Genomic DNA, 15,311 nt, shown 5'->3' on the forward strand with positions numbered 1-15,311 from the left:
CAAGACCAAACAATGAATAAAGTATATAAACTAATTAGAGACATTATAAAACTTACGAAAACAGAAATAAGTAGTTTTTACAAAAACAATTCGTCAATATTTATTACCTAGTCAGGTCATAAATTCTGTCACATGTTTAATGTAAAATAATTGAAACAAGTTTATTCATTATGTAACCATTCATATACCAAAATGAACTTAACAAAATATAGATTCTTATGACACTAAAGTTTATTCAAAATGACCTCCGTGATTTTGAATACAGGCCTTCAATCTGCGCGGCCAGTCGTCTATCGCAGCACGAACGAGGTCCATGTCAATATCGGCGGCTGCCTTAATCAAGGATGTCTTGAGTGACTCCAAATTGGGATGAGGCTTTGAGCACGCCTTTTTTTTTTTTTATGTGATTTTATGACCTGGTAACTAAGACCTTTAAGTCATGTCTTATTTTACTTTATATTCTTGATTTTATGAAAAATGATACTATGAAATGAAATGAAGTTGATTAATAATATGAAACATGACATGATATGAATTGAAATGAGATGAAATGATATAATATGGGATATTTTTATGCAAAATGATAATATGAAGTGAAATGAAATGAAGATGATTAATTTGAGACATTAATCAACTGGGATGAAATTTAATGAAATGAGATGATATGGGATGAAATATAATCGCAGTAAAATGGTGGTCATTTACTGAGATTTTTTCAGTGGACTTTTTGGAGGAACCCGAGAAGTTACGTCCAGCAGCTTTGTTTCATTTTCCCACATTTGTGCACTTTCACAGATATTAAACAGTTAATAAACCACCATTATTACACATTTAAACCTGAAGAAACACTAAATAGACAAAATAAAACAAATCACACAACTTCACTCCTCGCGTTCCCGCCAAAAAGTCCTGAGCACGCCTTTTCCTCCAAGTGTTGCCATATCTTGTAATCTAACGGATTCAAATCTGGACTGGAGGAGGGCCAGTCTTCGTGCCGGATGAAGTCGATTTCACGCGCCGCCAGCCAGTCTTGTGTGCTCTTCGCTCTATGAGCTAGCGCCGAATCTTGTTGGAATACCCAGTGCCTGTTATTGAACATGGTATGAGAAACAGGTTCCACAAGGTTCGTCAGGACTGTATTTTGATACACAACTGCATTCGTTTTTACACCTTTCTCATAAAAATGTACCTCTGTTAAGCCCCAATAAGAAACTCCCAACCATACCATGAGCGAGGATGGAAAATGACCTCGTTGGACACGCGGAATACGGTTGCTCGCTTCTTCACTACTGTGTGCGTACACCTTATCATTTTGTTTGTTGTAGCTCTCTTCTACGGTAAAAATTTTTTCATCCGAAAAAAGAATTTCCCGATATTTTTTTCCCGCGTACCGCTTCAACAAAGCGCGGCATCTCTTCAGTCTCAGGTCCATTAGACGGGCATTCAAACGATGTCTTGTTTTTCTTCGATATGCCCGAAGCCCTAAGTCTTCATTTAACACCCTTTTTACCGTGGTTCTGCTTAACCCCATCTGAAGGGCCAACAGTTTCTGCTTACGTTTGGGATTTCTTTGAATTCGCGCCTTCACAGCTTTTATCACTGCTGGAGTCCTAACAGACCGAGGGCGACCACTTCTTGACCTGTCATCTACACTAGAGTCTTCATTGTATCGTTTGATGGTACGATAAACGAATCTTTTGGTTATATTCAAATTTTTTAGTATGTTAAAAATTTGAATTGGCGCGTAACCGCAACGATGCAACGCAATAACTGCAACACGGTCTTCTTTAAGCGTCCACTCCATATTTAAAAATGAGTAAAATTCTAAAAGTATACATTTTTATTTTCATGAACAATTCGAAAATCGAATTCAATAAACTTTTTTGTGACCAGCATTCTAAAAGAAAAGTTTTTACTGTGTGACAATACTTATGACCTGACTAATGTTGTCAGGCAAGGCCTATGACGGGAAAAAATGTATATAGATGATATAGACATATCTTACACGTATTCACGAAGAAGGGATAACGTGGTATAGCAGAAACGAAATCTTGCGGATTTTATAAATTATTTAATTGGCGTAATTACCGCTGGTGAGAAGAGCTATTAGCCCGCGCGTGTAGGGAACACAATAAGTGACGGATTTAGGCCTGAGGCCACCCTAGGCCGTGTTTGTCGGACCGCCCTTAATGTTACAATAAATTTAATTAAATTTGACCCAATATTTTGATTATAAATACAAAATAATTTTATAAAAATTATTTTAAGGAGATTGCCTTTACTTCTTTTTGTCTCTAAAATTTTGGCAATTATAAAATGTTTGCCGCCCTATCCACGGGCCTCACGGGCCTAAGCGTAATTCTATCACGATACAATCAAGACTGCGACTTCACGAAAAATTCGGTTACCAGATAATACCAAATAAAGGATGAGCTAGTCTGCTCATCTAGAGCAACAAAATGCCTCGACAAATATTTAAAAACAAAGATTTACAACACCCCTGCCTATTATACAATATTCTTAAGCACGTGAGACTATTTTAAAGAGCTCCACAGATTTCACTATCATATAGCAGAATGAAATGAATAAAAGAACTTCGGGATTAAACTATTAATTTCAGTTTGTATCATATAATATATATATTATTATGTATATGTATGTATATTTGCGACGCCTCTATGAAACTATACTACGATATAAATACTCTCAGATTGTCTCTATGATCATGAACTTATTTTTCGTGGTTGTTTATGAACCTAACATTGAGAAATTACTTCTCTGTTATTAAAGTCATTATCATATCTCCGGCTATCAGTATGCAGGCCACATCGAAGTGCCGTTTGGCAAAAATATCTCATTGTTCCAATAATGATATTCAAATAAATGTTACATTATATTCGCATGCTATTGCCGACAGTGTAGTTCAGAATTCTGACCCTGACTGAGTTTACCCTACGGCAAATATTCTGATCCTGTTTCTGATCCGTATCTTAGACAGGCAGGCAGACCACCGACCTCGAATACTATGAGGCTGCGGAGTGCCCACACACATCATATTGATATTATGAATGGCTTAGACGTTAGTCCTCCTGTAAGTTAGGTCAAATGTTTGAGCGGCGCATCTTGGCACTACTGACGAGAAGTGGTAACTTCCATCCATCAGATTCCTAACGAGGCTATTAAAAGTGTGGAAAAATAAATTTTAAACATCTAATAAATTGTTTTATTGCTGAGATGGGTGGACGAGCTGGTGGTGTTAAGTGGTTACTGGAGTCCATAGACATTTACAAAGCAAATGCGCCACCCACCTTGAGATATAAGTTATAAGGTCTCAGTACAGTTACAACGGCTGCCCCACCCTTCAAACGCATTACTGCTTCACGGCAGAAATAGGCGGGGTGGTGGTACCTACCTTCGCGGACTCACATGAGGTCCTACTACCTGTAATTACGCAAATTATAATTTTGCGGGTTTGATTTTTATTACACGATGTTATTCCTTGACCGTGGAAGTCAATCGTGAACATTTGTTAAGTACGTGAAAAATTGGTACCCGCCTGCGGGATTCGAACACCGGTGCACCACTACATACGAATGCACCTGACGTCTTCTCCTTTAGGCCACGACAACTTCAAATATAATTCAAGCTAGCGTCTTTTAGCTCCATAATGTCAAAAAAATAGAGGTTATATGTAGATATGTGGACATACCTAACTTAAAGCGATCGTTCATCTGTTCTATAATATATTTGGTGTTGAATAAATAATCAATTGAGTGGCTCATTCGTGATTCTAAGCTCGTGTCTCCAGCCTTCTACGACGTATACGCGTACTGCTACTGAGAGAAATACATATATGAGCGAATCATGATTTTAAATAGCTTTTAAAAAATACGAAGTAAACTGTAGAGAAATGAGCACATAGCGCGCATGCCAACCTAGACTATTAAAATCATGGTCCTTTTTAAATTCACCGCAACCGGATCTTCCATCGAGGGTTGGCATACAACAAGCACTACTCCTATCCCTAAGGGCGAACTAGATGCTATGATGAACTATATCTAAATATAAAATAACCTTCGCGGCAAGGACGTAAAACTTCGCGAGCCGCGATTTGGCATTCCTTTTGATCGCGTCTTAAGTTCGAAGAATAATAATTTGTATCACTTCGTCGTAACAGAGCAGTATTTAAAAGCTATAGTCGATTCGAAAAAACATTGATATCTTGGTAACGTCATGTCAACTCAACTCACTTGTGCAGGCCTACTTATATGGATTCCACGATGAATGCCACGGTCCTGCCTATATTTTAAGGTATAGGTAAGGTAATAGTTTAAGGGTAAGAGATTGTAGGATAATATAAACACATGGAGACTCAGTTTTCAAGATGGATGGTGGCATTCATAATTTGTGGTCTATGAGCTCCGGTAGCCACTTAAGATCAGGTGGGCAGTATGACCGCTCACCCGGCTATGCAAAAAATATATTCGTCTCAGCCATGTTTGGTGAACCACAGAGGGTTTCAGTCGGTTCATCTCCGACTTGCGCCGCCTTACGCTCTCTATGTGTAGGCACAATTCCAACGATTTTCAGCCGGATCTAAAAATCTATACTAATATTATAAAGAGGAAAGATTTGTTTGTTTGTTTGTTTCGAATAGGCTCCGAAACTACTGGACCGATTTGAAAAATTCTTTTTCCATTAGAAGCCGACATTGTCCCTGATGAATATAGGCATACTTTTTTTTTTTTATTTTTTTTTTATTTTTTCATGTGTGTTTTAATGTTTCCGAAGCGAAGCGAGGGCGGGTCGCTAGTATCATAATAAAAGTAAACGAAACGGCCATTATGTTAAACATACATATTTAATTTTACAGTTGACTGCACTCAACATTTCAAACGCACCTACTTACTTAATTCTTTACCTATAGGTACGTATCCACAGTGCTGGAATGTCCTGGGATTTGAGAAAAGTGATATTAACCCTTTAAATTAAATTAACAAACTAAGCTAGGACAATAATTATGAAATAAATTCATATTTTATTAAAACTAATGTTTCATATATATAAAAATGAATTGCTGTTCGTTAGTCTCGCTAAAACTCGAGAACGGCTGGATCGATTTGCCTAATTTTGGTCTTAAATTATTCGTGGAAGTCCAGAGAAGGCTTAAAAGGTAGATAAATATGAAAATGCTCGGAATTAAATAAAAATAACAATTTTGTTTTTCCTTTGATGTGTCCCCCGTCGGACGGATTCCTTTTGTTTGATTTTAAGTTTACTTTATACAAAAGCTTAGGTATTTTATTTATCGATTGAGGCAGTACTAAAAGTCCTGACTTGTATGCCAGCGCCTGGCTATCTGCGTAATGATCCATCAATTCGCATGCATTGTTCTTTCAATCGAAGTGTTTATATCGAGTGATCAATAAAAACCGGTAATTGAACGTGTTCAGAATGTTAATGACTTGTTTTTCAAGCGCTAATCATGGGAATTGATTTCCTTTATCGTTTTATTTGAACATTACGTAAGGTAATCAAATGAGATCATCTTTGGGTGGATTCAGTATGAAATCTGGTTTAACAGCTTTTGTTTTGCTGCGCGATGCAACTTTATTAACCCTCCCTCCTTCCCCGAAGCACGATTTCGCTTTTAATCATAAGTAATCAATGAATTTGAATACCTTCATCAGCAAAAATGGTAAAGGTTCATTTTATTTATACCATATTTACCGGAGTTTACCTGCACAGCCCGTCGAATGAGTAGTGACAGTATATGGTGGTTAGGCGTGTGTAAGGGATGTATAAAGTCTTCGTGACCTTAATTGAACCCTAAGCCATCTAATATTGAATGTAGATCTCTTGCGTGCGTGTTCATCTTTGTACTATTCACGAAACTCTCATTAGCTATTTTTTGCATAATGAAGTCAGTTTTTTCTCTTTCCCATAGGCTTAGTCGAACGACATCTTCGCAGCAGAACTAAGCAGGATTGTGATATCTATTTTTGCGGACAACACGTCCTACTGACAGCCATGACCCTAATTTAATTTATTTTATTTTTATTACTCAACTTTATTCCTACATCGTGAAAGTGTACAACTTGCAAGCATGCGTTGAGATCATATTTTTTTAGAAAAAATTGTACCTATCCGCTGAATATAAGCACTGGCATAGTCGCTTCGCTTGATATGAGTGAATTCCCCAGTTCTCTTATCCCTTAGGCCAATTAGTCATGACTTCACAACAATTACAGATAGTCACAGAGGAGAGTACTTATTTATATGTTTTATTAAGCTCCATTAGATCCTTAGACGAGCGGTCGGTTTTCGGCACTTATTTAAAGTAGAAGTATTTGCATGTAATTACCAATTTATAATTTTTTGAAGGTCAACTCACCAATTGCGGTAGCCAGCATATCATGAACAGCACCGAAAGCGTCGCCATGAGTCTACTGAAAGCCACCTCCTCAGCCGTGGCTGCGTTGTGGTTCATAGACTGCAGGTTGTTTCCGGAGTTGAGGCTTCGCTGTCGCTGTCTGCAGCTGCTCTTGGACACCCGTCTGACGACCGGCTGCCCCCCGGCACGCGGCGCCGTGATCGCGTACAATGCTCTGATCACTGCGAGATTGCAGTACACCAGGATTACGCAGAGGAGGGTTCCTGTTGACAAATATTTATTTATTTTCTACAAGAAGAACCAACAGCCAACTAACATAATATAATAATATAACAAATAATAGAAACAAAAAGGCAATTAAAGGTCCTCACCAATATAAACAAATTAAAACACTAGAGAAACAAAAACATAGAAATAAAGAAATTAATAACAATCAGCAAGCAAGAAACAACATAAGCAAAGGAGGAATACACCAGACTAATTTAAATGTCACAAATTAATAAAAGTCGGTTGTGCTACACATCACCGGCACCGTCCCGTTATCACCTAGGAAAAATCGAGCACTAAGCTGACGTATCACCCCTGCAATAGAGGAATAAAATGGGTCCACATCTAACAACCTGCCAAGTCTGTTCAGGTCAAAAAGAATGAGTGGAAGCTAGGGGAGGAGAAATTAGATTTCGATGCCTTAAAGATATTAAAGATAATAAGAAGAACTTTAAAAGAAAAACTCTAAGTTGGAATGTGAAAGATAGAGGTTTGAAATAAGTGTATTCCCTCCCAGCAATTTGGAGTAGAATATAGTTTATTGAACAGAAAAATATAAATCGCTACCATCATGTCAGCCTTCACGCTTTCATTTTTAATTCATTAAGAGGCATTTTTGTTTAAAAAATTTGTAATATCAATGAGTCGCTTAACAGAAATATGCAGTCAGTGTACCTAGTTCAAGAGGAATTTAGTGATTTCTCCGGTATTCTGAGCTGACAAAAAGCCGAAGGCGCTTAGAACTGGTTCCACAATCCGTCGTAATACCCCTGCGCCTGTCCAGTTCAAAAGCTAATATCATTATTATTATAATTTATATGTTCTTACTATTTATTTATGTAGATTGGCTGAAAGGTTCGCCTGGCGTTAAGTGGTAACTGTTCGTGTTATGATGTTTGAAAGTCACCCACTTTGATACTTGTATGTGTCGATATATGTATATATATCGACACATACAAGGAATAAAATCATGTTTAAAAAAGACTAAAGTACAATGTTTTTTTTGCACTTATCTATATTATAATGCATATATAATTTAATATGTTCCAGAACAACTTGGCGTCGCTCGGTGGAGCAGGAGCTAAGGATCTTGGGTATGAAGTGGGAGGAGCTAGAACAGACTGCCCAAGACAGATGCAAATGGAAGGATTTGATTTGAGCCCTACACCCCAGCAGAGGGTAATAGGAAAGAAAGAAGAGATTAATATATAATATATACATAATAATAATAACTAGAGGTCCCGCAGTAGTCGAATTTCGACTAAATTAATTGGAATTGTAAGTTTGTACACTATTATGATTGTATTTATAACTTCTATAATCACAAATTGCGCCAAGACTACACTATAAAAAATATTAACAAATGCAAACAATATTTAATCTATTCTCAATTTGACAACAGGCGCCAAGAACAAAAGTTTGACAATAAATAGTATGCATGCGTGTGTGCGTCAAGAACATGGTATGTAGTGTGTAATGTTTTCTTTATTGATTTAATGTATCTTTGATGCATTATTAAAAAAAAAAAAATTAGCATTGTGCACTTCTTCTCTATATTCTCTATAAGTGTGGAAAATATCATACTGCAATTTCCGCAGTCCGCGCAATTTTCGTAAAAAGGGATACAAAGTTTTTGCTTCACGTATTGATATATAGATATATACGCCCTTAAACTAGTTAGATCTATGTTTAAGATTCTATCATAAACACAACTAACAATTTACCAATTATATATATGGCACACACTTTACCGAGCGGAGTAGCGATACATTTGAACAGAAAATGTGTCTGGCATCAGGAGTGTCCAACTGACGCATGCCGCACAAACCTAGCTACCTAGTAGGGATGAAGGTCAGGCTTGCTGTTAGCTTCGCGACGTGCAGATGAATTTCGTAAAGGAAGTCTCGTTCTAAAATCCACAAACGGCAGACGTTGTGATATCCTGCATGCAACTGTTGAATACACTTTTTACTGGTGGTAGAACCTCTTGTGAGTCCGCGCGGGTGGGTACCACCATCCTGCCTATTTTTGCCGTGAAGCAGTAATCCGTTTCGTTTTGAAGGGTGGGGCAGCCGTTGTAACTATACTGAGATTTTAGAACTTAAATCTCAAGGTGGGTGACGCATTTACGTTGTGGATGGCTATGGGCTCTGGTAACCACTTAACACCAGGTGGGCTGGGAGCTCGTCCAACCACCAAAGCAATAAAATAAAAAATGTCATGTATATACTCGTATAGTAAATCTGTAAACTTACGCAATGGACTTTCGTTTTATTAAATTCTCGCTTGAAGCACTGAACTGGTTCGGAACCTGTTTAGGTGCTCTTTTAAGCTCTAGTTTAATAAAGTTATATTTCATCTAGTACTTATTTCAATACGGTAAAGACTTGATTCCGTGTTAACAGATTTCGATCAAGCATATACTTAGTCTGGCCATAAATACTGTTACAATTAAAAATAAAAAAAAATCTATTGCAAATAACATTTATTACTTTTACAGTGTGTTAGTTTAATACATAAATATAAAACAATTTAAAGTATTAAAAGCTTATTAGAAGTGGTCTCCATTGGCTGCAATACAGTCCTTTAAACGTTGAGGCCAATTTTTTTTTTTTTTTTTATTGCTGAGATGTGTGGACGAGCTCACAGCCCACCTGGTGTTAAGTGGTTACTGGAGCCCATAGACATCTATAACGTAAATGCGCCACACACCTTGAGATATAGTTCTAAGGTCTCATTATTGTCACAACGGCTACCCCACCCTTCAAACCGAAACGCATTACTGCTTCACGGCAGAAATAGGCGGGGCGGTGGTACCTACCCGCGCGGACTCACAAGAGGTCCTACCACCAGTAATTACGCAAATTATAATTTTGCGGGTTTGATTTTTATTACACGATGTTATTCCTTCACCGTGGAAGTCAATCGTGAACATTTGTTAAGTACGTATTTCAATAGAAAAATTGGTACCCACCTGCGGGATTCGAACACCGGTGCATCGCTCGATACGAATGCACCGGACGTCTTATTCTTTCCAGTAATCAATATAAGCACGCAATATTTCCATGGGAAAATTTTTCACTGCCAATCGTACGGTTTGTTTTAGGAACTCCAAATTATCATGGCGTTTAGAGCAAGCCGTTCTCTCTAAAACTGACCATAAATCATAATCCAGCGGATTAAGATCGGGACTAGACGACGGCCGGTCTTCAGCTCTGATGAAGTCCGAAACGTTCGTTTCCAACCAAGACTGCGTAGACCGAGCTTTATGACCTGGCGCCGAGTCTGGCTGGAAGGACCATTTCTTGATTATTGAACATGGTGTTGTTAAGGGGCTTCACTACCTTCTCAAGAATGGTATCTTGATACACTTGTGCCGATGTTTTGATACCTTTTTCACAAAAGTATGGCTCAGTCACTCCTTCATAGCTAATACCCCACCAAACCATCACTGAAGTCGGATGGTGCCCACGTTGCACTCTGTCGACTAATTGGGAAGCTTCCTTAGAGCTTTGAGCATAAATACGGTCATTTTGTTTGTTAAAATGTTGCTCAATTGTAAAAAAAATCTCATCCGTAAAGAAAATTTTCTATGACCTCCCTTTGCGTACCGCTTCAGTAGTTGTTTCGATTTTACCACCCTATTCTCTTTTAAATTATCAGTTAAGAAATAATCAGTACGTCTCTTAAAGGCTGCAAGTACTAAGTAATTTTTTTAAATACACGACATGGTTCTAGGTGCGATCTTCATCTCCCGAGATAAAATCTTTTGCTTTCGGACAGGATTTCTTCGAATTCTTTCCCTTACTGCTTTGACCACCATTTTCGTACGAACACTACGTGGACGGCCAGATCTTTTTCTGTCACAAACAGAGGAGATCTCATTGCACCTATTAATAGCCCGGTACACAAACATTTTACTAATACCAAGCGTATGGAGAGTTTTAAAAATTGCATTTGGCTCCATACCTACTTTGTGTAATGCAATCACAGCGATTCGGTTCTCTTTATCACCCCACTCCATTTTAATATCGCAAAATATTGTACAATGTATTGGCGCCAAAATGAGAAAACTCAATGAGCAATCATATAAAAATGACAGATTCCAAATTCAAATGTAATATTTTGTTTATTTTTAATTGTAACAGTATTTATGGCCAGACTAAGTACATTTGCACCTTGTAATAAACAAAAATATTGCACTTGTAGGCAGACGAGCATACGGCCTGCCTGATTACCGTCGCCCATGGACTTCAGCAATGACAGGTGCAGAGCCAAGCCGCTGCTACCGTTACTTACTCTCCAACAAGCCTCGTTTGAAGAAGGATATGTCATAGCGCTCGGGAAACACCGTGAAGGGGAGCTCAATTCAAAGCCGGATGTACGTGGCAAAAATGTTTGGTTAATTAGTGCCTTAACCAAATGATGTGTTCCATCCTTGTCTAGGGGAGTGCTAGCCGTATCTCCTTTCAATAGACACAAAATCACACAAAAGTGCATAGCTATTGCATATATTTTATGGCGGGTTTTAAGCGCGGTGACTGAATCATGAAATTCCGTAACGAAAATAAAACCTTACACCCCCAATCCGCCTACCATGTAGCTCGCGTTCAACACGTTGCGCTTGTGTAGTGCTTATGAATAAGCGCGCGGCGTGACGTCGCACTGCATGGGCATCATGAAAAGTCTGCCCATCTCTCTCTCGCGCGGTCTAGCTTATGAGCATGAAGGGGATAGTTAATGTTTTGCTTTTGTTAACGTTTATAAATATAGCGTGGTCTTATTTTATTATTGTTTTAATATTATATTATTATTGTCTAATTATAATTTTATTTTTGTCTGTATTCAATCGAACTCACCAAAGATAACGTAGATGATAGCATAGGCGAAGTCAGTCGCGGACTGCGCTTCCCTGTAGCGCAGGCACTTCCCGCGCCGGGGGTCGTAGTACAGCCCCAGACCGAACACGGGCGCGCACGTCAGCAGCGCCGCCCAGAGCCAGGACAGCAGCAGCGCCATCCGGATCACGTAGTACGTTACTTGCTGGAACAATACACACGTTGAAGTCGTCGTGGCTTAAAGGATAAGACGCCCGGTGTATTCGTATCGAGCGATGCAACGGTGTTCGAATCCCGCAGGTGGGTACCAATTTTTTGTAATGAAATACGTACTTAACAAATGTTCACGATTGACTTCCACGGTGAAGGAATAACATCGTGTAACAAAAATGAAACCCGCGAATTATAATTTGCGTAATGACTGGTGGTAGGACCTCTTGTGAGTCCGCACGAGTAGGTACCGCCACCTCGCCTATTTCTGCCGGCATAACATACTATTGCCACTTGAAATAACATCGCAGCGACCTGGGTACTGGTGACGATACATTGCCTCCTCGCCGAACCCGTCGCCTACGACGAAGGGCTTGGCGGATTAACCCATAGATAGATAGAAGTTGAAGTGAAAGTATCTCTGTCTGCCTGTTTTGTGTTCACGCCCAAAGCATTGATCTCAAATTCGGTATGGAAATAGTTTGGACCCGGAATATTAATATATAGTACCATTTATCCCACACTCATGTGACACGACAGGTGCTGACCTCACGTCGTGCCACGGGATGAGCCGTCGGCGCGCACAATCAATTAGTGCAATACAAAATACGCGTTTACACGACTTCCATAAAGTCTGTCCGATAAAATTGAAAACTTAGGTGACACCAGCTGACCTCTACTTACATATTGTTCTTAACTTTCAGTTTAGAACCTGTGAGTTTTAATAAGAAGTTACAAATTACATCCGACGACGACGGCAACTTAAAAGATACGTTAGTTGTCTTTGTTTTTTACAATCAACTTCTGTTTGACGGCTGTGAACCCTTTATATCGGCTTTATTTATTTGTACAATGTATGTAGCTATGTACACATCGGTAAATGTATTAATACTAGTGGTCCTGCAGTAGCCGAAATTCAACTATAGATAATTGAAATTATAAGTTTCAACATTATTATGGTGCTATTGTTACAGATTTCACCAAGACTACACTTAAGACAAATACTTGTAATATTAAAGATAAACAATACTAACCTATTCTCAATTTGACAACAGACTTTAAGCAATAACAAAAGTTTGACAATAAACAAAGAGTATATTATGTGTGTATGTCAAATACATGGTAGTGTGTGTAATGTTTTCTTTATTGATTTAATGTATCTTTTATGCATTATTTTAAAAAAATATTAGCATTGTGCACTTCTTCTCTATATTCTCTATAGGTGTGGAAAAATTCATACTCTTCCGTCCGCGCAATTTTCGTAAAAAGGTATACAAAGTTTTTGCTTGACGTATTAATATATATAGGTAGATGTCCATGTCTACTTAATCTGTAGTTGTAACATTAATATTGGACTTTGACATAACTTTTATATAGCAAGAAACGTTTTTAGCGATTGTATTTTAATTAGTATTAGAATTAATTAGAACTTACGAAGCTTGATGTGTATTTTCCTAAATTAATTTTATTTGACGTGGATTTTGCATTTTTTACGAAGTAGACGTTATTAATAGCTAATCGTTTCTTAAAGTAATACAAATAATATTACACAATTTTAGTTTTAGTACTGTTTACCTATATTATAACTAAGGCTGCAGGTCGCATTTAGGTTGTTAATTACACGAACATTTTCCCGTGGATTTTCCTGTTACAGACCTTGTTTTCACAATTAAGAACACTGCCCAGAAGAAGCCAGCCAAATCGGTGGAGCGATTCTCAAGTGATGCTGCGTCATGCACGTGCATTTGATTTACATATTAATATAGTTTTAACATTCTTTAAAAAAATACTGTAAAAGGTGGGCCTACTTAGTAGCAAGTAAATAGCAGGGCCTACTTAGGTAGGCAGCGACTTTAGACAGCGGCTGTACCCCTGGCATTGCTGACGTCCGTGAGCGACGGTAACCACTTACCATCAGATGGGCCGTATGCTCGGCTACCTACACAGGCAATGATAAAAAAATATGTGTGATTGGGCTCACTAGTCACCTGATGTGTGGGACCGGAGCCAATAAACATTACAATGTGTATGCCGTCACCAACCTCGAGACACGAGCTTAAAGTCTCAATTGTATATTATACCGATTGTTCTACCCTTTATTAGACTTCAAACCTGAATGCGTGACTGTCTCGCTGCAATATAGGGAGGATGGAGGTACCCACATAAGCGGAGTAAGACTACGACCTACCATCAGTAAAGATCCCGTCCTGAAGGTGATGTATCTAGAAGATATTAACGGCGACTTGATGGTGCGCATAAGTGGGTAAAATTTAAGGCAAGATTGACATAAAGACAAAAGTGTCTCAAATATCTTACATACGTGAGGAATGGCTAAACTTTTCTCATATCTATGTGATATGAGGGAGCATGTGTTCCAAAAAACATATATTCGGAATATTAAAACGTATTTGATTTGTTTGCAACAGCTTGTCGGCTACGCTTGTGTTCTGCGAGAACTCATCTCATACACACGTGCAAATGTATAGTGTTAGGTTCTCAAGGTCGAAGCGCCAATAATGTTAGGTCGCTTTCCTCACATCCAAGGGTCGTGACCATCCACTTTCAGAAGGCTTTATAATGTTGCATCTACCACATATCGCATGATATTTTTTCATCTGTTTTGTTTTAATAGATATGTTATGTTCCGTTGTGCCACCCGTGTTGCTCTTAGTGTTTTTCTCCAACAATATACGGTTAATGTAACCAGGACAAATTCAACGAACAACTCAATAACAAAGTGTTCTGTATCAAAATGACTGGATAATTTCATACAGTCTTATCGTCCATTTAGCCTGATCCCTGCGATATGTTAATTGTATGAGCGGTTGATTAGTCCGGCTCTGGAACTTTGCCATCTCGAAAGGCATTCACATTCCGCGCCAAACACTTATGTCCAAAAAGTGCATCGCCTCACGACGCACATCTTATTAGGACTCAACAGAAAAACACCCGTCCCCGGGAGACCTCTTCTTTGATATCGTGAAGTCTTCGACATATCTGGCGCGAGATTTAATTTACAAACTGTATAACACGGGCATTCCAGATCGTCTCGTGCTCATCACACGAGACTTGAGAACCCAGAATAAAGCGGCACGATATCATAACCCTGTTATTGTGGCCGCCTCTAATTATGTCATGTTACGAGTCAGTGAGCTTACTTACTCGTCCGCAGGCAGCTGAAATAGGCCCTTAGGTTTCTAGCAATTAGGTAAAAAATTATATAACAGCTGTCACTGTCTAATTGTAAAGCAAATATACTTTACCACCCAGAAGCAGGCGGGGTGGTGAGACTAAGCGGTGTTAGTTCATGACTCTCTGGCTAATATTACCAAATGTTCTATGAATAGGTTCGATATTTCGAAAATATCTTAAGAACGATGACATCATAGTAGCATCAGGCCATCCAGACAACCAGGTATCAGCGAAATTGCCCGTATATGCCCGAAAAATATTCATCCGAGTTATTGTTTACAAAATAAACAAAATAATAGAAATTAAAAGACAAAGCTTAAAAGGTGTTTTTTTTTTATTGCCCTTGTAGGCAAACGAGCATACGGCCCACCTGACGGTGAGTGGATACCGTCGCCCATGGACTTCAGCAA

General features: G+C 38.6%; 1 protein-coding gene and 1 non-coding gene across 2 annotated transcripts in view; both read right to left on the minus strand.

Annotated features, from left to right (window-relative positions):
• The window catches only part of LOC114250736 (rhodopsin, GQ-coupled), a 53,911-nt gene that overhangs the window by 7,071 nt on the left and 31,529 nt on the right, over window positions 1-15,311 (minus strand). The window contains exons 4-5 of the mRNA XM_028184725.2: window positions 11,521-11,704; window positions 6,395-6,657 (exon numbers count right to left, since the gene is read on the minus strand). Of these exons, the coding sequence (XP_028040526.2) occupies window positions 6,395-6,657; window positions 11,521-11,704 (447 nt within the window). The remainder of the gene's footprint in view (window positions 1-6,394; window positions 6,658-11,520; window positions 11,705-15,311) is intronic.
• On the minus strand, window positions 11,052-11,141 carry LOC114250758 (U6atac minor spliceosomal RNA). Its single transcript, XR_003625061.2, has one exon. It is a non-coding gene; the product is annotated as a U6atac minor spliceosomal RNA (small nuclear RNA).

This window comes from Bombyx mandarina, chromosome 07 (assembly GCF_030267445.1).
Source record: "Bombyx mandarina strain Sakado chromosome 07, ASM3026744v2".
NCBI lineage: Eukaryota > Metazoa > Arthropoda > Insecta > Lepidoptera > Bombycidae > Bombyx > Bombyx mandarina.